Raw genomic sequence first — 26,121 nt, forward strand, 5'->3', positions numbered from 1 at the left:
GCGGCGGCGGCGGCCTGTGCAACCCACACAATCCACGGCTGTCTGGACTATGAATACACTCTCTCCACGACAAGGTTTAATGCGTGGCCAAAGAGCCGGTGGCTGTGCACAAAAAAAAAAAAAGAAGAAGCCGAGGACGGAGCGGGAAGCAGGAGGGATTCAGGCAGCAGCACGTGGTATTTCAGATGCCCATGTATTCCTGTAGAGTCGTATTTGCGACTGCTTTTAATTCACACAAATTCGGTTCTACAGGGTACATATAGACAACTAACGTGTTTTGGGGAGGAGCAGGTAGGAAGGGTTCAACCTCTCAGAAGAAGAAGATAAAGTAGGAAGGTGGAGATGGAGATGGAGGAGGAGGAGGAGAGAGAGAGGGAAAAAAAATCGGTGCGGAAATTGGGCCAGCGCGTGCGTGTTATGAGCAGCAAAAGTGCCAAATATGGAGGTGGCGCAGCAAGAGGAACACAAAGCCCAGGCTGCTCGTGCACAATCGTCGGTGCTGCTTCTGCTGCTGCGTGTTTTTTTTTTGTTTTGTTTTTTTTTACAAGTACTTATCCTTCGCCTATGTATACATTCGTTAGCGTGCCCTTAAAAAATTCACACGCGCACATAAACATGCACTCACACACACACACACACACACACACACACACACACACACACACACACACACACACACACACACACACACACGTGCGTGTGTGCAAAAAAAAAAAAAAAGGACAAGAGGGTTCTCTTCTTTTCTCCGCCTTTGAGGTCGACTTCTGAATATTCAGTCACAAACACGGAGGGCACAAAGGGGGACGGCGTGACAGCGCAGATGAAAAATAAGTTTCTATTGTCCCCGTCCGTTTCTTCTGCGCGGTATTACCATACTGACCGCTCGCTAACCTTTCTTCCCTGCCACTCTGGAAGCTAATGAGAAAAGCCACGGATGAAAAATGCAGTATCAAACATGTGACCTGTTCGGCGGTGGAAGGGGGGGGGGGGGGGGGGGGGTATTAAAAACAAGCAAGCTCGGCCCAGATTGTGAATCAATGGAATTGATTACAGTGGAGGGACTTCAGATACTGACAGGGAAAAATAAACATCTCACTCGCGTTTATCTATACGTGCACGCGCTGTATCTGGTCCATACGGTTTGTTTTTTCTTCTTCTCTCCGTCTCTCATTTTTCGTCGTGCACGAGCAATAAGGCATCTCGAGCCAACTCGAAAACACTAAAAAAAAAAAAAAAAAAAACACTACATAATTTGGCTTTGTTAGGCGCTCATTTAAATACGGGCTGGTAGTGCCTCGTGTGCCAGAGCTGCACGCGCGCTCCCCTCGCTCTACCCGCGCGCTCCGGAGGACGCATTTTAATATTAGTTAGACAGCCTGACCCGCGTTTCACCCCTCGCGTTTGACTGGTTCCAATAGTTCACTGCCAAGGATTATTGATGGGGGGACAGCAATGAATTCTTTCTCCCCACAAATGGCTTTCAGATCGTGCACCTAGTTCAATAACTAGTTATAATGTAGAAGTACAAAAAATGAGGCCCTCCGGCGGACTAATTTGATGTTTCATTTGTTCAATTGAGAAATTGTTAAGCGTCCTTTCCCCCCCCCCCCCTAACCCCCACCCATTTCGCTGCAAAATAACAACCGTGCGAGCGTGTTCCACACATGTTCATATGCAAACAAAATAAATCTTTTGGCAACTGTATTCAGGGCATGTTGGTCGGTTATTTGCTATTTGTTAGTATTAATATTAATTTGGTGGATCCAGCAGCGGCTCCTGACCTGAACATGGACAGTGCAGCAATAATCTGCTCCCCGATGAAAAAGGCTGCGATGCGCGTTTAATCAAACGCTTAACATAATAGGCTCTGCACGTGTAATCTCCCCAGGTGGAATAACGTTACCCCGGCTCGTCCAGTTAAGATAAAAAGTTTTTAATGAAGTGGAGACAGACAGGAGACCAGTTGGATATGAATACCTTGTAAAAGCAGCAGTAAGTGGAGGAAAGAGGCGGTTAAAAGTTCCCCCACCACCAAGTGGATGGCCCACAGAAACCATTGGTTGGTTTGATACTCATTACAACAAAGATGGGTTTCCACACAACAGGAAGTGCAACTTTGCGGAACACGGAGAGTCTTGACAATTCTTAAGGAGATGCATTTTGAGTTTGTTTTTTTTTTTTTTTAATGGACAAATATATTTATAACGACTTAAAGGGGGGGGGGGGCTTCTTTGTTTTTATATTCATTTCGTAAGATACGAAGTTTCTATTCACATATCTTTAGAGTTCGTCCTCTGCAGACCCCGATACAAAGTAAGCTAATGTTTACATTCAGTAAGTGATTCAAGGAGGTGGTCAGACAGTGCGGGGGAAATCACTTACTTGTGAATCTTCAGTCCAACATGCAGTCCGAATGAAGGCTCTGAAAAGTAGAATGAAACGAGAAATTAGTCTGTGTATTGTAACAAAAAATATATTTTTTAAAAGAGCACCCGCGAAGGAAATCCGCTATTCTTGATCTTGAATCTAAGAATTTATAATTTTAACATTCAAATAAAATAAATTGACAATTTATTGACAGTTGCGTTTTTTTTTAAACAAGTTTCAAAACCAGCCGTACAAACAAACAAGGGGATGACGAGTGTATTTTTGTTTTTTTCTCAGTTCGCTCGGATGAGCCCTGGCAACCCGAAAAATACAAAAATTGAGGTAATCGAAAACTTTACATTTGTTCGTTCGAAAAATATTTCCCTCCGGCCAATCTGTCTGGGTGTTTAATTTCTGAAACGAATGAATTCGTGTGCTGCATTTCTAATTTTTATTTTCCACCACAACGACACCTTGACTCGTCCTTCTGCCTCTCATCTCCTCTGTTATCCTAATTGAAGGAAGGCTGCCCTAGAAAAAGTATCTGACACGTATTGGCTCGAGCACAACTGAGACCGAGGACAGAAAAATTAGGTCGGGTCATTTTAAGATGGCGGAACTAAATTTACAAGCATGTTTCTCCCCCCGCCTTGTTTCCTTGGGAAAACGTTCTAAGAATAGAATAGAACCGGACCTCTGTGCAGCTGAATTATGGCGAGCCGTCGGTGAAAAATCACGACTTTGTCTTCACATTACAAATAAATTCCGGCTGTGTTCGACCAAAAAAAGGTGCAATGGGGGCTTTGTGGTTTCTTGTTAGGGCTGAGACAAACGGAAGTTCCTAGTCACCCGGAAATGACCTCTGTGGGTTGAGTGATGTCGGTGTCAGCTCTGCGGGGGAACGAGAGGGATTCAAGAGCGCGGAGAAACGGGATGTTTGGACTTCTTCCACTTTTACCTTGTTGACACGTTATTGAATTAAGCCTCCGACCCGAATTAGATTTATCTTTGTTTGAAACTCCCCCCCTACGTTAAATAAGTTCAATTCAGGAGAGCAGTCTGTTGTACGGGAAGAATTGAAACCTTTGTGCTGATACGTTCACAGAATTTAATTTTTTTTAAATCTTATTTTCATAATAATTCATTGTTCAAATGTGCCATCCTCCCCAGCATCTGCCCTTCATGTAGTTTGGGATATTTATTTCAATTTTGATGTATATTTTTTATTCGTGATGTCACGTCACAATGATGAATATCAGGATCTGGTCGAGAGTTAATACGACATTAAAGTGATCCATCGTAACGAAATTTTGGGATTAAATGGGGCCTCGTTTCTCTCCCTCACTCACACAATACCCAGTCATGACGGCGTTGCACAGTGCCCCCTATTGGGCGTGTACATTTGACCATCCGGTGCTTCTTTGACAATTGTATACCGACTTTGTAAAAAATAATAACAGTGAACGGGAGACAGTGGGGTAAAAGGCAGCCTGTCGTCACGCGGAGGGACGTGCACGCCGGTTTAATGCCGTTAATGCTACAGCGTCTCCAGTTGCTGCTGCACCGAGCTCTGCCTGCTGAGACGCCTCCACCCAAACGCGTGCAGTGTTTATTTAGAATTACACACAGCTGGTTACGAGTAGGGCAACATTTCTTGGCTGCGGTTGCTGTCGTTGGCTTGTGACTCACAAATGAAACACTTAACAGAGCAAAACAGAAACTGGACAGAAACTGAAAGGCGTCCAACGCCATGATGGTTTGAATTCGTTCATTAATTCATGTTAATACTGAGGGAACAAAAAAGGTAAAATATGGTCATGTAAATCATAGAGATAGCCAGATATTCTTCAAAAGTGCGCGCAAATTAAATTTGCTAAAAGTTAAAATGTGCAAGCAGTGACATTTCCAGTTTACGTTCGTGTTGCGTTACCACTGGCTGTGTGTTTAAATCACGCCACAGAATGTCTTTGAATCAAGCGTGTCCTGTGGCCCAGACATGACCTCTGCAACAACAATGTGCTCACAACAACCAAGAATTTAATATTCTGCTGCAAAAGACGTACGGGGCAAAAGCTGCGTGCGTGAGCGTGTGCACGCGTGTGCGAGAGAAGGGCTATCCATAAACAGACATTAGAGACAGAATAATTTGATATACTGAAGCATTGATGTACATACTTAAAACAAAGTGTTCGATGTTGGATTTTTTTTTTTTTTTCTGTTCTGTGACTTGCAGGATTTACAAAGCATCAATCAAAACATCAACATCTGTTCCAAACAAGAGGAATTAGTTTCATTTTTTTTTATTCCTCAAAATACAGTAGTTTCACAATCATACGGTGAATTTGAACCGCCTTGCGCATAACAATATTGATAAAATACAACAACAATGATTTTTAAGATGAGATAATACAGAACCCCGGACAATCAGGTTTGCCCGCACCACATTTACACTGACAATTACAGCACGGCAGTATAAAGGCCAAATACGATAACAAGCTATCAGCAAATAAATGTAAACCTGACATCAGTGCACCCAGCGCCCTGGCAAACACCGGCAGTCCAGCAATACAGTTCAATGAGATACAAAGGCGTGCGCTATTTCAAAAGGCCTGCGAGGCAAAGTGGAGAAAAGCGACTTACTGCAGCAGCAGCAGCAGAAGAAGAAGAAGAAGAAGAAGAAGGAGAAGTAGAAGAAGAAGCAGCGCGGCGCTGCTCACCGGGCGGACCGTCCGCTCAGTCCGGAGGAAGGTTGCGCATCCTCACTTCCACAAAGCCCTTTCTTCCCCAGATAAGGAGAAGCCCAGCAAGCAGCTGCGATTCCGGGCAGTTAAGATTATATATGATGTGTATATATCGAAGGTTTGTCAGCTCTTCCAGGCCATAAAACCCACTTAAATGACACCACGTGCTCCCCGTGCACCATTCACAGGCCCTGCTTGGGGCAATTGGCATATGTAACCTTGTAAACTTTAAAATACCCTAAAAGAAAGAGATAGAAAAGGGGGGATTCGATAGATTGTCAACGTAGGTTAAGGCCCAACAGAGGGCCAGCGAATGCGGACGCTGCGCTGTCCCAAAGGAAGGCGAAGCTCCTTTTTTTTAGTTTGGAGAGGTGAGTTCATTTTAAATTCCCTTCTAGTTTGATAGAAATTGCGCCATGGCAACAGTTGCAGGGCTCGTGTGAAACTCCAATATATTAACACTATTGCAAAAGTTGCCGACACAAAGGCTGTGCAACAGGGGGTGAATTTGATGTCATGTAGCCAAAGAGCTCGTTTTAACTACAGTGTGATTACGACAGGATTAAAGAGCAGGGCGATAAAATGCCATATGGCCTCGGCGGTGATAGCCACGGGAAACCAAAGGTTTTTTTTTTTTTTAATTCTTTTTTTTTTTTTTTTTTTGCATCCACGTTCCGTCTTGGGCGCGTGTTATCACAGGCTCGCGTGTCTCTTTCTCTCGGTGACAAAACAGGAAACGGAGTCCGCCTGTGGTGGAAACGAGGCAATAAAGTTTTATGAGGGCCTTAAACTTCAGAGCGCGTTTGTCAGTCGGAGAAATCCACGCGGGGGAAAACAACAACACGCTTTGGAAAATGCTAAAATACAAATGAAATGAAAGAGACACATATAGAACATTTTATACTGTTTATACGTTTTAGTCAAAGTAACCAAACGTCAGCAGGCTGTGAGTTCACCCCAACCATTGCAGTAAAGAGACGTGTCAACAGAAGAAGAAGAAAAAGACAGTTTAATTTTGAATGATGAAGACTTTATTAGTTGCAATCAACAATTAAAAGCATCCCTCAATTATTGTGGGCCTAGGGTGTAAACCAGAGATCCAAGAGGGCAGGAGAAACGTATTCTAACAGCTCAGGACGTTATTATCAGCACACACAGTTTGGACACACACACACACACACACACACACACACACACACACACACACACACACACACGCACACACGCACACACACAGTTTAGAGTCACGGGGACAGACGACATTGGTGACGCGTTGACACAAATAATAACAATCTCAATCAGGTTATTGAACACATTCAAGCACGTTAAATCGCTGTCGCGCTGCACATTATGGTGTTTTTTTTTTTCTTTTACAAAAAACAGAAAAAAATATTTGTAAAACTATGAGTCAAGTGTGCCGAAGTTGAGAACAGCGTCGCCTTTATTGGATCCGTTGATCTCATTTATTATATATGCATTCATTTATTCTAGAACACCTTCGTGACGCAGTTAATCCGAAGTCAGCCTTCACCTTATTATTAATAATATTTTTTTTGTAACAGGTTATTAGTAGCATTGTGCGGCTTTGCATCCAAGTGCGCAGTGCGGAGCCCCCCCCAACTCCGCAACCCCCACACACGCAACCTCGTGCCCTTCTCGGAGCAGCAAAGTGAGGTTATCATCGCGTGGGCAGCAAATTAATTTAGAAATGTAAACCGATTAATCAAAGTGAGCGATACTCAATGCATTAGGTCCCCCCCAAACTGCAGCGAGTGACATATAATTGGTGATGAAGCACACGGAGCGGTGTCATGATGTCATTGCTCCATGCAGTTCACGCGGAGGTCAGGCCGCAGTCGAGCGAGCGCTGCAAACCAGGGGCTGGAGTGGAATGGGGTGCAGCGTGCACCCCACCCCACCCACCCCCAACCCTGCACCAGCAGCAGCAGCAGCAGCAGCAGTTGGTGCACGTCTACTCCTTCACTTTGATCTTCGAGTCCTTCTTCCACTTCATCCGTCTGTTCTGGAACCAGATTTTGATCTGCCGCTCGTTCAGACACAGGGTGTGCGCGATCTCCACGCGCCTGCGGCGGCTCAGGTAGCGGTTGAAGTGAAACTCTTTCTCCAGCTCCAGAGTCTGGTAGCGGGTGTAACTGGTCCTGGAGCGCTTACCCTCGGATTCTAAAGTGGTGTTAAAAATCACGGGGTTGTTAAAAAAAATGTGGGAATAATATTACAAAAATGTATTATTTTAGCAATGCATTAAATAAAAAACAATCAGGTTTGCTATTTCCAAAGGGAGCAGGGGAGAAAAAAATGATCTAATTTCTTTTCCTCCTTAATTAACAGTTAAAATATGACATCTCCAATAAGCATATGCAGGTAAAAATGACCCTACACGTCCTTACACACTCCTTGCAATAAAACATACTCATTACGATGGCGAATTGTCTTATTTAAATGACCGAAAACAAATACTGGCCTCCTCCACAGTCTGGCAGCGGCCATGTTGGCTAACTGCTGCAGATATCGGGGGAGGAAAAACAGATGTAGGAAATCGAATGTCGAAATTAAGTTTTTAATTTCCTCCAGATATATTTTACTGGAAATGCTGAGGCACGATACAAACAGGAGCAGCAGGCCTGTGCTTTTGAACCTTTTCAACGTTTGTGCTCCTGAATGTTGCTTAACACAAAACAGAAAGAGTTTCGTTCTCTCTCTCTCTTTTTTCTTTTTCTTTTTCTTTTTTTTACTACGTGACAAACGTGCACACTGTCCATCTGCAGCAAAAATTCTCAGCCAGCGGGCTTAGCACGCCTATTCAAATCTTTAAGAGGTGAAAAGTTCACGATTGGGTCAGGGCAATGGTGTTTCCCAGAGTTCAATTTAGGGCTAACGCAACTCCCACGCATAGTCTGATAATGTAAAATATGCAGGCAGACTAAGTCCATAAACAAAGTGGAGCGGCGCACTGATACTTTAGGCTGCATTTGTAAATATTATTTCACAGTTTTATCACAGTTTGGTCCTTTTATCCAATTATACGACCATAAATCACCCCGCAGATCACCTCTTCGCTGTAACAGAGCAGGTTTACGAGCAATGGATGCCTTTGTCATAAAATTTATGACCGCGAGTTTTTATTATTTCCTGCGTTTGGCCTATAAAACTCAAGAGGGAAAGTGTAACGGGCGAAAGAAGTGTTGTGCAGCCTTGGAGTGAATAAGGGGGAAAGCATCTCGATCGCGCGTTTTAGTCTTTTAAAGGGGGGAGGAAAAAAAAACTATCAATACATAGGCAAACTTTACCGTGGCTCATGTGCAGTTTGGTCATCCAGGGGTAAATCTGTGGCCGCGGCTCGCTGCTCGGACGCTGGCTCACTTGCGGGTTTCGTTTCGCCGTCTGTGCGTTTTCCAAAATCCTCCCGCCGTCCTGGCTCGCGTCGCCGCCGGATTTCGAGCTCGTCCTGTCCGGGTCTCTGTCCGACCCCCGCCCCAGCATCGTGCAACCGCCGTAGCCGAGCTCGCTGGCGTGGCCGGACGAGCCACCGGAGACCATGGTGCCGCGAGGAGTCTCCGCGCTGCCACGCAGGCTAGTTTTCATCTCCTCCCGCTCGACGGAGGTCGCGGGGACTGGACAAGTGAACATCCCGTTAACACCTTCATAGCGACTGGACCTGCGCCCAGACACATCGAAACTAAACATGCTGTTAGAAGTTGAGCCTCGCCTGTCTGCCTCAGATCTGAGCAGCCAACATTAAGAACCGTCGCTCTCTATTTTTTCTTTTTTTATATATATATATATAAACTAGCTGCGATAGTTTCTTTTTAAACTCGAGCGCGCTGCGGGACGCGCGCTGCGGTCCTTTCCTTGTGTTTGCTGATCATTGCTGCTCTTTTGGAGTCGCTTTCAGAGGGGGGGAAAAATTCGGGGCTGTTTGCCCTATAAAATAATCCAGGATTTATAGGTGGAGTAGGCTTTGGTATCTTTTTTTTTTTAATTCTTGATCCGACGCCCGCTGCCCAAATATGGGGTATTTGTATGGGATCACGTGCACATGTTGGCCAGTCATAAATTGGCTTTGATACTCAATGGGATATTGATGAATAGGAGAAACGTGTCCGGTAAACTTTGAGCTGTTGGTTGTTGGGGGATCCAGCCAGGGGTGTTTAGCGCAAAAAGGGCAGGACAGTAAGACAAGAGCGTCATCTGGTGTCTGGTATGGTGCAGGGCGGTCAGCGGCGGCCATGGAGCTGCCAGTCACACACACATACATACACACACGCACACACACACACACACAGCGAGTCCAGCAAGCACCCCAACAGCATAATAATAATAATAATAATAATAATAATAATAATAATAATAATAATAATAATAATTTACGATGGGCACATGGGTAGAAATCGTATATGCGTAATGTGTTCAAACTTAAATGTCACCATAATTTACATGGTAATAAAGTCAGGATAATTTCATAGAATTGAACTATATACTGGACATTATGCCGGACATTATCGCAGCTCCATCGCTATAAAAGTGCCAATCAGTGGGTCGTCGCCGTTAATCAAGATTTAAAAATAAAATCTTCTGAACTGTACAGATGCCCGTACAGCCCTCGCCGAGTAGCAAGGTTGTCATCAACTCAAGAATGTATAACAACTTCGGTAAAGAGCCTGTGTTTTGCTCGTTTACAAACTTTTTTCTTTTTAGAATTAGATAATTAAACCATATATCCAAATATGTTTCAGAGGACAAAAACACAAGAAAGGAGTGGAAATTTGACAAATAGTTTTTTTATTTTATTTAATGATACACAGTTATGGCAAAACATGAAATGTAACTTCCAAGTAAAAGTGAAATAGTAAATGTAAAAAAATCTATCTCTCGAGAGGGCTCCGCGCATGGTGCATGATGCGTTGTCTTGCGTCTATCAAAGCGGCTGAATGCTCAATGCGGTCCTTACAGGACTGACATGGTGTTTCCTTTTATTATATACAGTCATTACATTTCACTTTTACTCTGTGTGTGTGTGTGTGTGTGTGTATGTGTGTTTGTGTGCGCGCGCGTACTGTTTCCTTACAACTTTTCACTGTCGCAGCGGACGATTCAAGTATATCCTGCAGGTCATTATCCTTCCGTGGAATGTGGATTCATAATGTGGAGTTAAGTCCGAGCGACGCTGTACTTAGTGAGGTGATCAGAGAAGTTCACAGTGATGGATTGGTTGTGTGTGAGGATTGGGTGTGTGGGGGGCGGGGGGGGGAGGTATAGATTTTACTGACAAGGGAAATAACATACAAATGAATACTTCTATTCTCACAATACATTTGTGACATTGCAATAATAATAACAATAATAATAATTACAAAGCAATAGACAAAAAGACAAAACAAAAACAAAAGTCAGCGCTCCAAATGTCACAGGGGGCTAAACTGTGGCTGAAATTATCTGGATTTCTAAGGCTTAACACTCCTGTGGTCGACATGAGATAAAAGAGCAGCGGCTTTGCCATCATGCAATGAAAACGCTCTCAAGTCCATTTTTTTTTTTTAGGTAGTTATGTTGGGTTTTAATGGTCAGCTGTTCGTCTCGCTCCCACCTTTCTCTACATTCACTATTCTTTCTTTTTGTCTTCATCCTTTGCTTCTTCCACGGCGCCACCGCTCTCCTCTTGCTCCTCCTGAGAGGCTCCAGTCTGTTCGCTCCCAGTCACAGTGGAGGTCAGGTTGCTCTCCTTTTTCCATTTCATGCGCCGGTTCTGGAACCAGATTTTGATCTGCCGCTCCGTCAGACAGAGCGCGTTGGCGATCTCGATGCGTCTGCGCCGGGTCAGGTAGCGGTTAAAGTGGAACTCCTTCTCCAGCTCGAGGGTTTGGTAGCGAGAGTAGATCTGACGTCCTCTGCGTCTGTCTGTCCCGTATCCCACTCCTAGGCAAGCGCAAAGTGAAGTTAACTAGTTGCAACGGAAATCACATTTCAAATAAAATAAAAATTAATAACGACAGTGAAAACAAATCTTGAAGGTTGTTGAATTTAAAGTTCGATGCCATGATTCTTCTGATCAAATTATTCTTAAACGACACCCTTCTGTTCCGTCATGTAAAAAAAAAAAATAATGAAACTACTGCGCGTAAATCCAGCCTGTCTCGCGCTGCTGATTGTCAGGGTGTCTTCAAAATGAAAGCTGTTTGTTTGCACATGCAATGGGCCCCGTCTACGGGTCGCGGGGATACAGTAATGTTTTATGGGGCCATAAAAAGTAACTTACTCTCTTGGTAAGACATATCGTAAAACTGGCCCATTTCCTTAATTTATTTGTCGTAGTCAAAAAAAGAAAAAAGAAAAATAAGAATGAGAGAGAGAGAAAAAAAAGAAAGAAAGAAAAGCTCACCGCTGTGTGAGTTCATGCGCTGCATCCACGGGTAGATCGGGATGTTTCCCTTCTGGTCCTGCGCTCCTCTTCCTTGATCCAAACTGTACTCTTGAGCAATGTGGCTTTGCGTATTGAGTCCCATGTTTGTTTGCCTGCAGCTGGGCAGCACGTCCTTGTCCTGGAGGAACACGTTTGATCCATAGTCGTACTGTGCCCTGCCGGACCCGAACACCACGTTGTCTTGCGGAGAGTAGAAAGGTGCATATATCCGATTCTGGGTCACGGCGGCACCGTACGACGAAAAATGTCTGACTGTGTCGTAGGTGGTGGAGTTCAGGGGCACGTTGGGCAAAACATCTTGACCACCGGACAAATGGCAGGAGAGCGACGGGTTTGCGAAATAAGAATTCATACCTTGATTTGAACCCTCTCTCCAACTCTCCCCACTTCTTTATCGGTCTCTTCTCAATCTGCCTCTCAGTAGTAAATCTTCTCCCCGGTCTGTGTCAACCAACCACACCTTTCTCCGGGATCTTCTCTTTTCTTTTTTTTTCCTTCCCCCCCTCCTCGACTTTGTGCCTCCCTGACCGAACGCCGGCTACTTTGAGGATTCAATATTATTAATTTCCAATCTCCGGTTAAGACGCACAAACGCGAGTGTTATAGTCGAGGCTTGAGTCGGCGAGAGACAATATGACAACGTCAGCTGACCGTGCTCAACCAATTGAGAGGCAGGAGTTGAGGGGGGAAACTGTAGCTTTTAGCTTGGAGCTTGAACATTAGCGCTAAACGCCGATAAACACGGCGTGCAGAACGAGAGGCACACAGCTCGGCTCGGTGAGACGTTTAAGGACTCTTGTTACGGCCAATGTGGCGTTTCGGTGAGGAAATGTGACGCCAAACGTGCACAATGTCACCCAATTTGAGGGTAGGAGACGTAGGGGGTGGGGGGTGGGGGGGGCAGTCAGTCGCGGACGGGGGTCTGCATGATTAAAAATAATAATAAGAAGGAACTCGTTTGTAAAAATGTGTCTTAGCCAGTAATGAATAAAAATCAGCAATTAATCGATCGATTTATCTTTCTGGTATATGAAGATAGATCATATTTTGCGGTTTAGTGGTTTTGTCGAACGTGTGTGTGTGTGTGTGTGTGTGTGTGTGCAAAACATGTGTTTTGTTTGTTATTTTATAACGCAACCACAAAGAGATTGGATGTGTCACACAGCCAGCGTCACCGCCCCCCCCCCCCCCCCACTCGGCGATCTAAAACGAATATATGCAGATATTGTTTGTGACAGCCCTATCGACGAGTTTTGAACACTCTGTTAATATTTCCATTATGTATAAATTGTCTGGCGGGTGAGCAAAATTTTTCCAAGCTTTTGCAGCGGTTTAAAAAAACAAAAAAAACAAAACAAAACTGGGGGAGGGTGCGAGTGCTAAGAATGCGTTTATGGCCTCTCTTCAGTGAGGGCAATAAAACAAGTGACGTTCCCCAGCACACCAACAACTATCTCTGCAGCAAAAGCGAGAACCCCCCCCCCCTCTCTCTCCTTCTGCAACACGAACAGCATTATGTCGGCTTCAGAAACGAACGCGCTGCAAACCGAACAGCCAAAGAGGAAAAATAAGGAAGTAGCCTTGCCTGCATCTGCATAGCTCCGTGCACGACTGAGGAGATCAAATCTGCCTTTGCACTTCCAGTTATGCGAGTATCCTGCACACGTCAGAGCCAAAAAAAAATAAATAAATAGAAATGACAGGCCAACGGAGCTTGCTGTCAGCTCGTAGCTCCCAGGTACAACCTCTTGAACTAGTAAATACAAGGCATGCTTTTTTTTATTTGTTTGGATAGATTCAGTTCTAAAGCTTCTTTACAGTCATTTCTGTGCGCCTACGTGCCCGTGCTCCATTCTGCTCCTCTTCCTGCTCTGATTCATGCGTCGACATTCCTCTGACACTCACGAGGGAGAAAAGAACCCGATAATTACGAGAACAGAAAATGATGGGTTGGAAATCAGCTCAGAGGTGATCGGAAGAAAAAACAAATAGGAAAAAAAAAAAATAGTGTAGCCCATTCTAAATGCTCGGTTAGAATAAAATAAATCGTCTGTAAATACAGAAAATGTTATATTTGAATAGTTCTTCATGTGGAGTCTCGATATTTTAAAAAACAATTTTAACTGCTGGTATGAGTGCAGTTCTCATCCCCAGCCAACAGTTTCTAAAAAAAAAATGACGCGCTTTTCGAAATAACACTTGAAGCTCTAAATGTTTTTATTCCACACTCTCTTGGCTTGTCATAACCGGCCCATAATCGATACCGATAACATATTCAATTGACTTATTGAAAATGGCACCCAAGCTCCAGCAGCCGCGTCGCTTGAGCCCAACGATGCCCTCAATCGGATCAAGACTTGCGGAATGAACGTGTAGCACAGTATGGTCTGTTGTTTGCAGCCCTGAATAGCCCATAAAAGAGACAAGAACAAAGAGACGGAAGTGGCTGGTGCAATAAAAAGTTCCCCTTCACCTTATTCGTGGCCATATGTGACATCCTCGTCGCCCAGAATTGAGGCAAACAAAAGCACAAATGCTGGGAGCCCAACTGGATTTTCACCCTATTTGTTAAATTTCAAAATTTTCCAGTATCAGTCCACAAGTTAGAACGAACACTCATGATATCCTATTCAGATCTAGGCGCAATATTGGTCGTGATCAAATAAAACAAGCATCGCAAAACACGCCTGCAACGCTTAATGTAAAACGTGATTTTTTTTTTTTAAGTCAAAATAATTGAAAAAGAAATTTGCCAAAAAATATAATAAAATGTGTGAGTTTTGTCTGTCTGCAACCATTTCAGGCGCAGAGCAGATTTTTTTTATTTTTTTATTTTTTTAAACCCTTTGTGTCGTTTAATCTTTCTCTTTCGTCATCACTGATTTTTTTTTTATTTTTATTTTTTTAAATCTATATTCCCGAATAACTCGCTGTGGGAAATGTTTAACATTAACAGTACGTTCACCTATTTCTCGCCACACGTGAGAGATTTAGGTTCGAAAGCACAGCTCTGCCTACGACCTTGTTCCCCGCACCCAGCTCCATAAAGTTTAGGTTGTAAATAAAAAAAGGGCTGAACACTAGAGCCAATGTGTGGACTGCCGAGGCAGGAATGCAGCAGAGGTTGAGCCAGTGTTGCAGAATTAGAAAGGTCATTGTTTCCCTTGTGTTTTAGTGTTTTATTGCGGCCCAGAGAAGCAAATCAGATGCGCAGCTTTTGATGCATGGAGGAGAGAAGCCGTTTAGTCCCTTATTCCACGGTCTTTAAGGGGAAATTATGAGCAGCAATTGGCAAGAAAACACGCGAGGAGAAACAATATCTTTGAGAAATAAGAGCTAGAGTGGCAACTATAAAGAATGAAACAAAGAAAAGGCAAACAATTAATTAATTAATAAATACAAGTTCACTGATTTAATCCGCACACGTCCTCCACGAGTGCGCAATACAGAGAGAGGCTAATGGATGACACGCAAAATTATAAATTGTTCCAAATGCTGCTAAAATCCTAGATGTCATTTTAAAGCCGCGCGGCTGCCTGTGTTGAGTTTAGCATCGCGTCGACTCTGTATTATTTTGAAAATGTCACTCTAACGTGCCCTGCTGCTGAAGGCCTATACTTTTAATAAAGCGGTGCCCCTGCGGGGCCCGTCCGCACAGCATGCCTGCATGCGTGCACGTCAGCTTCCACTATCACTCCATCGATCAGCATTAGTTGTAAGGGACCTGTAAAATTTCTACATTATCAGCCATGATTAAAAGCGCAGCGACGGAGGAAAAGGTCTAGTCAGCTCCTGGTGCCCCCTTTTTTCTCCCAGCCTTCATTCACAGAGCCTCCTAACAACGTAAAGCCCCTCCACGAGCACTCTGCCGTCGCTGGCCAGCCCAATTATTGTCCGGAAGTGTTCGACTTTATGCTCGTTAAGCACTCAGGAAACTGTTGCCCAATGAACGCATGTTGATCCACACGTCATAAATTAGGACCATTAGTGGGCAAAATGTTTTGCCCTGTCGGGATTTGTAAGTGAGGTTCTAAATGTGGTGATGCGGACAGATTCATGAGTGGCCGGGCTCTAATGCAGACCTATCTCTGGTTTTAAAAACACAGCAGGGCAAAAACAATGAGCTGTGGTTTTCCCCTCGTATTCTAAATTAAGATTTACCTAACAACCCGAATGGCATGTACTAAAAGGAGCCTCTCTGTTTCTCTGCGTCTCTCCCTCAGGCACTGGACACGAGCCATTGCAACGGTGATTTTTCATACGGGAAGAAGCAAGGCGCGTGTTTTAGCAGTGGTTTAAAAGATCTTCATGTTTCTGAAGCGAGCACCGCCACCCCCCGCCCCACCACCACCAAAAAAATAAAATTGCATTTTACAAGATTTAAACTTGGGACCGTGGAGCTCAAGCTGGACACAGAAACACGTGAGATCCATTTGCGACAAAATATGCTGTCAGAGCATAGAACATAAATCCCACAGGAAGCTTTTCACCCAGCCGAGCTTTAATAAAGAACCGCTTTCAACTTCCAGGCGCTTAAGAAACAAAACACACACACACACACACACACACACACACACACACACACACACACACACACACACACACACACACACACACACACAGACCTATTTGCTTTTCAGAATGTTGTACGGGCTAACCCAAACTTTAGCCGCAGTACCTGACCCTGTAATTTAACCTATTGCTAACCTCAAATTTAATAACAAATCCGTGAGAAAAAGTGAAGACCACTCACTCTTGTTCTAAAACATAGCCCACTCGTCACATGGCCACACTGACAAGAGCACACACGTACTGGATTCTATTATAATTTTTTTAAGCATTTTTTTTTGTGAATTTTGGGCCTGAATAAAGATGCAATTCTCAAGTTTTGCATATGTAAAATAAGACAAACCACTAATACACCATTTCACAATGTCTTGCTGTCAGAATCTAAATGTGTGCAATTTTCCCTTGTTGCTCCGTGCATGCCAACACTAATATTGTATTTACTGCTGAAGAATGCCGATGAAAAAAAGGATGTCGTTTGCCACTGCCTTTGAGCTGTGTAAATAAACTCTGCAGCTGTCCACACAGTGTCGTCAGTGATTACGTAAGAGGCCACAAATCATAACAAAAATCTCTGCATTGCATTCAGAAACAGAAAGGAAAAAGAGAGAGAAAGACCAAGCCACGGACAAACGTCCCATGCTGTGTGCGAGAGGACGACAACAGCGGCGGACACTCCTCGGTGTCAGCCCGTGGTAGCAGCTGATCAGGCGGGTCAGCTGACATCCGCAGCGGACAGCCGTGGAAAAGCAGCGGCCATAAAACAACGTGGATCAGCGCCACCCCGCCCACCTCCAAGCGGCGCGCCCTTCTGGTCGCTAGGGGGAACCACACTCCTCGTCGCTCCGTGTATGCGTACTGTAGTACTGTTTTTGTCTCGTATGAGTGAGAGAGAGAGAGAGAGAGAGAGAGAGTGAGAGAGAGAGAGAGAGAGAGAGAGAGAGAGAGAGAGAACAATCGAGGCTCTTGGCTCACTCGCGGCCACAAGTGACAACAAGCACCGACATAAGACATAATTGGGGCACATCAGGCACCTCCGAATGTTAATTCGTCACCGCCTGGGCAGAGCAGCTGATTATTTATGACGGGAGACTGGCACGGCGGCTCGGGAACGCGCAGCTGATGCAAAAAAAAAAAAAAAAGCAAAGGCAGCGCGAAGGTACCGTGACTGTAGCTGCAGGCGCAAGCAGCCTGACGGGCTACAGGTCAGGTCACAGCGACTACTGCTGCTGCTGCTGCTAGCACACACACACACACACACACACACACACACACACACACACACACACACACACATCTCGGCAGCGTCCATCTGAGCCAACGTCAGCTGATTGCTAAGCGCCACATGAAAACACGAGCATGATACACACACACACACACACACACACACACACACACACACACACACACACACACACACACACACACACACACAGAGTGAGGGAGACGTGTCAGCTTACCCCTCCGAGTTCTCCGCGGCTTCTCTGAGCAGCTGACGGGGGGTGACGGTATGAAGTGGGGGGCAGCAGCAGCAGCGCCACCGGGCTGCTGCCTTCGCACCTCGGCGACAAGGAGCTCCTGGAGGCAGCGGCTGCTCTCTTTGCCAGGGAGGAAACTCTATTCTCCGCCACTTCCTCCTCATCTCCCCTCCTCCTCTTCCCCCTCCTCCTCCTCCTTCTTCTTCTTCTTCTTTTTCTTCTTCTTCTTCTTCTTCTTCTTCCCACACTCGCGCGGATTTTATGCCTCCGATGGGGGGGGGGAGATGAACGCGGGCGAGTGGCTGCTTTTTTGGCGGCGTCTGTCCGCGAGGGAGCCCCCACAAGTCAGGAAGTCGCAGCTCGCACGATTCCAACCAGTCTGAAACGACGCCGGGCGAGCGCGCACGCAGAGATGCTCGAGTTGGAGAAAAGAAGTGGGAATAAAGGCGATTTTCTACGCCCTAGCTTAGCCTGCTGCTGATACAAGGGAAGGACCAGGGAATAGACAACAGCATAAAGTTCATGTTCATAGAGCGTGCGCCACGTGGTCAGCGGCAGCCAATGGCAGCGAGGATCCAGTCGTAAACTTTTATTACTCAGCTGTAAATTTCTCCCTTTAACAACCAGGAATGTTTGCACCCATCTTTCCCCCGTTTTTTTTTTTTTTTTTTTTTTTTTTTTTATCTTGTGTACAAAAACGTAGGACAAATGTGAAAACTACCGTTACCATCCAAGATAAAAGCCCTGAAATATTGTTTTTCTGCCACAATTAAGTAGAGCGCCAAAAAAGGAGGAAAAAAAAGAAAAGAAAAATAATAATTACGCTTGTGCGCAACTGTGTGACATAAAACACCCCAAAGCCAAATTGGAAACTGTGTGGCGGAGGAGGGCGGCCAGAGAGAGAGAGAGAGAGTAAACATATCTCAGCTCAATCAGAGTGAACTCCACTCCCATTTTAGGACTGATGGTGAGGATGATATCATGACAGGAAGCTCACGTCAGGTCCCTCTCTTCACACCAAACATCCAAAAGACGCTGGTGTGTGTGAACACTGCAGATTACTTGGGTTTTGTTGACAAGAGGAGGCATCAACTTTCATATCCAACTCGGTAATCACTCTGAGTCTGAGAGCTCGCGCGCCACAGAGACTATTTATTGGAACCAGCGCGCAATTGTAAATCTGGGTCAACCTCTCAACAAGCCATTTGAATACAAGAGCAGAGATTAGGAAATGTGGATTATAAATCCAACATCGCATATACAGATATGGGGGGCGTTTTACAACAATCCTGAGCGCATTTCGTCGACTTCCACTCAAATGATAAATCTAAAATAAATAAATAAATAAACTACCTCAAAACAGGACGGGTTGATGAAACAAAGACGTCTTTAAAAAAGAAATGTGGTGCATCATCCAGTTTAAATCGCCTACATCTTATCATAAATACAGCCAAACCTCATTTTTTTCTCTCCCCAGAAAATTATGACGAGCGGATTTCGTGACCAATAGCATTGAGTCGCAACACCAAGTGTGGAAAAACCTAATAACATGCCACATACTTGGAACAGGGAATTATCTTGTCCTTGCAGGCCGGAATCTCCACACTGAGGCTACGACACACAAAGGATGCAGAGCCGAGTCGCAGCCCACCGTGTGGCTTTACACCGCCAATAAACTTTACAGCAGGTACACTAAACTTTATTGGGAATGTCAACCTTGTGGTAAAAAAAAAACACGGACACACACACACACACACACACACACACACACACACACACACACACACACACACACGGACAATGGCTCGAGGAGGCTGTGAGTAAAGGAAGGAGACATCCGGAACTTTCTAAGGACTCAGGCAAATACAAGAGAGAAAAAATAAGGACAGGATGAAAGGACTGCTCTTCGGGCGCAACATTGTTTTCAAGGAAAGAGGGGAAATTAGTCAGCAGTTGCGGTGGGACACAGACACGCCGAAGATCTAACAGGCCGGATATTAAATTTCTTTTTTTAAAAAAAAAATATATATATATATATATATAGCCCGGACCTCCTTTAATGTGACAACCTTTTTTGAAGTGAGCAAAGGGAACGTCTCGCCTCTGCTGATGAAATTCAGTGGACTGTTTCTGAGGTCTTCTTCTGTCTAAACCTCTCTGCTTGCTTTATTTGGGGTTTTTCCGAGTTTCCTTTGGAACAAATCGAAAGTTTGGACGTTTGTAGCAATTAGGTCTTAAAAGAAGAACCCGCAGCATTCTCATTTTCTAAACGAAGATACACAAACCGATAAATATGCAAATAAATAAAATAGCAAATTTTAAAGTTTTAAAATAATAAGAACAAAAATAAATTCACGTGGGTGTCAGTTAACAAAATGACCATCGTGCAATCTCTCGTCCCCATCACAAAATAGACCTGTTTTCATAAAAGGCTCCTCCACCCAGTTCAAACGCTGTGGTATCGAGTGGATGAAATAAGATCGCTAACAGACTTTTTAAATAATTTATCCACATGAGGCTGGAGTAGCTCCAAGACGTCACTGAGGTGCAAGCTTAGCTCTCACAAAAATAGGTAAGTGATAACAATGATGTACAGGCTGTTTGTGGTCTCACGTGAAAAATGGGACAAGTCTTCCAGCTCAGGTTCAGAAGAAACTGTGGTGTGAACACGAAGGCGTGAGATGACCTGGTCAGATAACATTCTTTGGGGAGGATCTTTAAAAAAAAACAAAAAAAAAAAAAAAACCTCATGTGTTGACATGAGGAGTGTTTTCTTTTCTTTTTTTTGAATTTTAAATATAGACATATACATTCATAACTCGAGTGACCTACATTGCTTTCCCGTTTGCTGTTGCACTAATGCGGATTGCTGAAGCTTCACAGTGAAAGCACCACGGAGCGAAGGGAGAAACACGACGCGTCCTTGCACCTGGCCTCGAATCCCGCATTCAGCCTTGTTTTCACCCAACCTGCGCGGTAAAGACCCATATATCGGCCTTGACGCCATGCCCCCCCAACCCTCCTCCCCGCCCGTCAATTTATGAAGATTACTTTTGGTGTTTGCTCATCTCATCGCAAACCCCTTATTCATCATCCCAAAGTTCATTAAAGACAGCTCCACATCTTCCCCGAAGACAGCATGTTTCTTATTAAAAGGATGAATCAAATGCGGCTGAGGGTCGAGGAGCTCTCCTGCTGGGAAGGGGCTTCGCATCCTTCCCTTAAAAGGTGAAATGGTACACCTGCAAATACGCGTCAGGTATTTCTTTTTAATCAAACAACTTGGGAGAGTTTACATGAGGAAGAGTTTTATTAAGAAGCTACTTAAGTCAATCCCATTTAGTTTGCCTCCTGTCGCGGGGTTCAATATCAAACAGTCATTAAACACTACCGTCGTTGTGCGCTGACCAGGGAATTCTCCTCAATGTTTGCTTTTTGCAATCAGTTTTCCGAAATAAAATTGAGCCCTTGATTTTGTAGCTCAAGAAATCCAAAAGTAAAGAGACGGAAAACCAAATGAAGTAAAGAGACTGAAAACAAAGTGAACTTGTGCATTTTAGGGTCAGAAAGTGGGCATTCATTCAAAACAAAAGAGAGAAAGAAACTGTAATTATTGTGAGCCATCTTGTTTATTCGTGATTTTACATCAACAATGGTGGGGCGGGAGGGGGGGGGCACACAAGTCTGTCTTTCACAGATGAAACACCAGGAAACGAGCATATTGTTAACATCAATATATAACAAGACGTACATAAAGATTATATTCAGTGCAAAAAAACAACTAGCTATCACCAGCACATCGAAAATTAAAAAGACAAAATCCCTTACTTTCAGAATCGCAGGTATTCCATTTTTTTTTATTATTATTATTTATACACAGTAAAATGTGCGTTATAGGCAGTTTTAGTTGTTGGGGGAAATAGCTTGCGATCAGTTCAGAGCGATGCCACGAGTGAGGAATATAAATTCTGCGAAAGGCAAAGGCTCTGAGTTTTAGGTAGTGCCGTGGTACAATCTCAACATTGTTCTTGGCTTTCACTTAGTCGTCTTTCCAAGACTCACAAATTGTCTTCAACAAGTGTATTCTGTAATTCGGGTAAATGCCACATACATAACTTAATAATATAATGATGATATAGAACACTTTAAAAAAGAAAAAAAAAAAAAGAAAAACATCTGAAATCTCTTTATTCAGAAATCTCTATTGCATTTTCCCCAGGTTTAGGTAGCATCAAAGGATTTCAAACGATTGCATTTCCCTGGTAGTCCTAGAAAAAAGATGACTGAGGAGCCAATAGCGATCTTTGTCTAGGCCGTTCACATGAAAACGAGAAGTAACATTAACAATAATAATAATAATAATTAGAATAACAATAATAATTAGAATGAAACTTGTGGTTTATACATGGGCCGTCAGCCAATGTAACTGTCGCGATGACGTCTTAACACGAACTACTAAGTTATAGGCCTACATTCAGCGTGGAAAAAATTTGGAAGGTTTTTTTTTCTGAAATAGTGAGTTGTTGTTGTTTTTTTTTTTTTTTTAATGTAGGCTATAATATATTTACAACACATAACGGCGTTGGTCATGTTTGGATCTTTTTGGCAATGCTTCTAGCACGGATATTATCAGAAGCAGATTGTTTTCCTCAAAAATAGCTAAGCTATTTTCAATCTAACATGCGTATTAATACACCCGCTAATTTTCGAAAACAAAAATGGAAATAAAAGAGAGAGGGTGACAGCGCCGTACAGCCTCGACGGGAGAAAAAAAACCGTCCCAATAATGCGAATCATGACAGAATAACCGTATGAAGGGAAACTTTTTTTTTTTTTTTTTTTTTCCTATTTATGAAAGCGACGCTGGAGAGATTTTTGCCGCCTTGTGACAAAATGAAAGGGTGGTCATAAAGTTGACACTCTCTGCCTCCTTGTGACTCTTCTTCTGTTTATTGGTTGGGGCTCTTTTTCTTCTTTTTCAGCCATATAACCATAAAAAGGACCATAAAATCACTCCTTGCTCTCCTCTTTCTCTTCCGCTTCTTTCTCTTCTGCCTCTTCGCCTTCACCGTCCTCGTTGCCCTCTTCCTCGGCCTCGGCTTCACCTCTCTGACCCGGAAACTTGTCTTTGTTGTTCTCCTTTTTCCACTTCATCCTCCTGTTCTGAAACCAGATCTTCACCTGCCGCTCGGTGAGGCTCAGGGCGTGGGACACCTCGATTCTTCTCTTGCGCGTCAGGTAAGGGTTGAAGAGGAACTCCTTCTCCAGTTCGAGGGTTTGGTAGCGACTGTAGGTTTGCCTTCCGTTCCGTCTTCCTGGGGCTTGGGTAAAAAAAAAAAATAAAGCCAGAGGTTATGGCTCATAAAAAGGTGCCGCATAATAATTGTCAATATTCACAGATACCTTTTTAACGATGCTACGATCGCGTTAGGAAAGGAAAAACCAAACAAAGTGAAAACTCGTGACGTTAAATTCGTAAGAGGACGCGTAAAAACTTGAAACAGTGGCGGTTTTTGTAAATATATACTTGCAATTACGTTTGTACCATTAATAGTTGTCTGCAGGAGTGATCATCTGTCTGACTTCCACATCCACCTCTGAGAAGAGTTACTGGGTAAACTGAAGAAGGTGCTGCAATTCTAATATTCCACTGTACTGTATGTAAATGCGTGGCTACAAACTGTTCAATTAGCAAATACATCAAAAGCACAAACAATTCTATTTTATATGGTTGCTGACCAATTCTTCCAAATTAAAATAACCAATTTAGATTTATGATCATAGTGTAAGTGTAAGAATGTGGCTGTTTTTTTTTTTTTTTTTTTTTTTTTTCTATCCTCCATAGCTACAGGGCCTGTAGCATGGCTAGTGCACATTCTAGACACACACACACACACACACACACACACACACACACACACACACACACACACACACACACACACACACACACACACACACAAAGTTCTGGGGAAAAGGAAAGAATTTGGGCTCCACTCCAGCTAATTGGGAGCAGCTAATGATCAATATCTAAATGGGACTGCACCTGTGTGGCGTGATGAGAGCTTGATAGCTCTAGCAGCATGATCGATGAGAGAGGCAATATCTTCCAAATCCCTCATGATCATGACTGGATGAGTCTGAGCCACACAGGGCCTCTTGGTTAAATTGCTCCCCCAAAACCCCCTTCAAACGAGCCATATTGTGAATAATCGCAGCCTGTTGTGTTTCAGCTAGCCCTCCTGTCAGTCTGCATGCTCCTGCTGTCTCTCTCGGCATGTGTGTGTGTGTGTGCGCGCGCGCGTGCGCGTGCGCGCGTGTGAGGCAATGTGATATTTCCAAATAATATTCGCCCTTTTCCCCCTCGTGCGCTTGAGGTTTGGGAAATATCCCACGTCAACGATAATTGCCTTCAAAGGGCTGTTGTCATGAGCTGTGATCAGATATGGTGTGTTTGAAGGCACTTTTGAAAGCAACAATGTAGCCCTGTACGAACATGTGCCGCTGCAGAGTAACAGCAGCCTGCAGTACAGGTTCTATGTGCCCCATCATGTTCCCCTGACTTATTTCGTTTTATAGGAAAGAGACACCCGGGCATTTTCAGAAAACACATGCACACAAAAAACACATTCACGCGAGCAGACGCACGCGGTGGCGCGCGTGACACAGACACACGCTCACTCAGGCAGAGAGTTACGCTCGAGAAAGGGAAAACAAAAAACAAAAAACAAAAAAAACAAACAAAAAATAAAATCAAACGATAAAATGAAGTAAGTGTATGATTCTGACCGTGGGGTCTCATCCAAGGGAACATAAGACTGGGAGAGGAGTTTTGATTTAAGTGGCCTTGTCCTTCCCCGGGGTTAGAGCTGCTCGACGATTTACAGTCTGGGTATTGCGCTAGGCTTGCGTCTTGCTGGGTACCATAAAGCGTTTGCCTCGGAAGGGCTTCGTATCCATAAAATTTCGTCGCGTCGCCGTGACACGCCAGAGCGCACGGGTTCTGCTGGTATCCGGGGTTGGAGATCCCCGTGGTCCCGTGGTGGAAAAAGTCCTGCACATGATGGGACGGGTGCTGGAAGCCCGGTGTCGCCGCTCCGGGTCCGTAGACCAGCGTGTGGCTGCGGGCAACGCTCTGTGGAAACCTGCAGTCGTAGTAAGTTGGCTCCAGTGACTCGCCGCCTTTGTACTTGGAGAAAAGAGGGTTAACAAAATAAGAGCTCATGTTGAGTTAGCATCAAGCGGCGCGGACTCTCTGTCGGCGGCGGAATCTCCTCCTGTACGGATGATGGCAGGCAGCCTTTTGTTTAGGGTTCCCAACTCGCGCAGCGCGCACAGGCGAGGCGAGACAAACCGGAACTGGGAGAAACGCTGCCCCTTTGGACAATCTACGGCAGCTCGCTCACTCACTCCCTCCGAGCCCTTCCTCTCATCGGATTCCTCTGGCGGCGCGCGGCTGCTCTTTTCTCTCCCCCCCCCCCAGGTTCGTGCAGGCTCAAACCCGGCTCATGGCATGTGCTTTTGGATGCGCGTTAGCGTTGGGTTCAGTGCGGGCTTGCTCGAGACACGGCACAGTCGCACAGACGCGCGCGGCTCTTTTCTGACGTTTTCCTCTACCCCCCCCCCCCCCCCCCCGCCCCCCTCCCTCCTCTACCAAGCTTCCCACTCAACCGCCCCCACCACAGGCGAACACCCCCCCCCCCCCCCCCATGCAACTACCCTCCCCCCGCCCACCCTTCATCTTTCGACGACCGGTCAGACGCGGGCCTTACGTATATCCACCTTGAGTGGGACTGCACTAATCATAACCAACAAGCCAAGAGGCTTTAAATATGATCAATGCTGTGTTTGGAACAAAAAGCTTTGTTATTTAGTGAGGGAGGAGGAGGGGGGGGGGCGGGGGTAAAATATAAAGACTATGGCACGAGGCCCAGTTCTGCTATTATCATCGGTGGTTTTCATACACGTAGCTTTTAACGCATGCACAAAAGGGGAATACCACCCCCCCCCCCCTTCCCTTTTTTTTTTTTTTGTTTTGTAATGAACGCTGTTTGTAGAGTTTGTGAGCAATTTTTGACCTCCATGTTATCAGAAAAACGGACCCAACTAGAACCGCAAGTCCAAAGAAATATGACAAATTAGGCACGCGCTCGGGGGCTCACACACGCACACACACACACACACACACACACACACACACACACACACACACACACACACACACACACACACACACACACACAAGGCAAAACATCCTCCCCGTGTAATAATCGAGCAAAAGACCATAGCGACACACTCGCACCATGCGCTGTCTGTGAAGCACTGTGTGTAAACACGACCTGTGAGTGCCGGGTGCCACTTACTGACCCCGTAAAACCAACGAGGATGCGCAGTAAATCTCGCACACGCGGGAGTTAATAAAATTTTACATCTGATGTTTGGCTGAGGATGAGGACGCGCGCGAATATATTCCCAGCTCGATGCAGCCGCGTGGGCTCTGCGAAAGGGGAGGAAAAATGGAATGCAGGTG

The 26,121-nt window shown here is 44.7% G+C and overlaps 3 protein-coding genes and 1 long non-coding RNA gene across 4 annotated transcripts in view; all 4 read right to left on the reverse strand.

Annotated features, from left to right (window-relative positions):
- Positions 1-18,253, reverse strand: part of LOC142899001 (uncharacterized) — a 33,882-nt gene extending 15,629 nt beyond the window's left edge. Inside the window, exons 1-2 of the long non-coding RNA XR_012928678.1 lie at positions 17,574-18,253; positions 2,383-2,422 (exon numbers count right to left, since the gene is read on the reverse strand). This is a non-coding gene — a long non-coding RNA (uncharacterized LOC142899001). The remainder of the gene's footprint in view (positions 1-2,382; positions 2,423-17,573) is intronic.
- hoxc5a (homeobox C5a) lies at positions 6,118-9,368 on the reverse strand. Its single transcript, XM_076042298.1, has 2 exons — positions 8,417-9,368; positions 6,118-7,289 (listed from the first exon to the last, which is right to left on the reverse strand). The coding sequence occupies exons 1-2, from the start codon at positions 8,811-8,813 to the stop codon at positions 7,081-7,083; spliced, it is 606 nt and encodes a 201-aa protein (XP_075898413.1). The 5' UTR covers positions 8,814-9,368; the 3' UTR covers positions 6,118-7,080.
- Positions 9,888-12,665, reverse strand: hoxc6a (homeobox C6a). The gene is made up of 2 exons (XM_076042139.1): positions 11,506-12,665; positions 9,888-11,042 (listed from the first exon to the last, which is right to left on the reverse strand). The coding sequence occupies exons 1-2, from the start codon at positions 11,897-11,899 to the stop codon at positions 10,729-10,731; spliced, it is 708 nt and encodes a 235-aa protein (XP_075898254.1). The 5' UTR covers positions 11,900-12,665; the 3' UTR covers positions 9,888-10,728.
- Positions 18,254-21,200: 2,947 nt separating the features above from the next.
- Positions 21,201-25,187, reverse strand: hoxc8a (homeobox C8a). The gene is made up of 2 exons (XM_076042365.1): positions 24,381-25,187; positions 21,201-22,912 (listed from the first exon to the last, which is right to left on the reverse strand). The coding sequence occupies exons 1-2, from the start codon at positions 24,814-24,816 to the stop codon at positions 22,602-22,604; spliced, it is 747 nt and encodes a 248-aa protein (XP_075898480.1). The 5' UTR covers positions 24,817-25,187; the 3' UTR covers positions 21,201-22,601.
- Positions 25,188-26,121: the final 934 nt, after the last annotated feature.

Source organism: Nelusetta ayraudi, unplaced genomic scaffold (genome assembly GCF_046127955.1).
Source record: "Nelusetta ayraudi isolate G7.1 ecotype Tasmania unplaced genomic scaffold, CSIRO-AGI_Nayr_v1 ptg000070l, whole genome shotgun sequence".
In the NCBI taxonomy this organism is placed as follows: domain Eukaryota; kingdom Metazoa; phylum Chordata; class Actinopteri; order Tetraodontiformes; family Monacanthidae; genus Nelusetta; species Nelusetta ayraudi.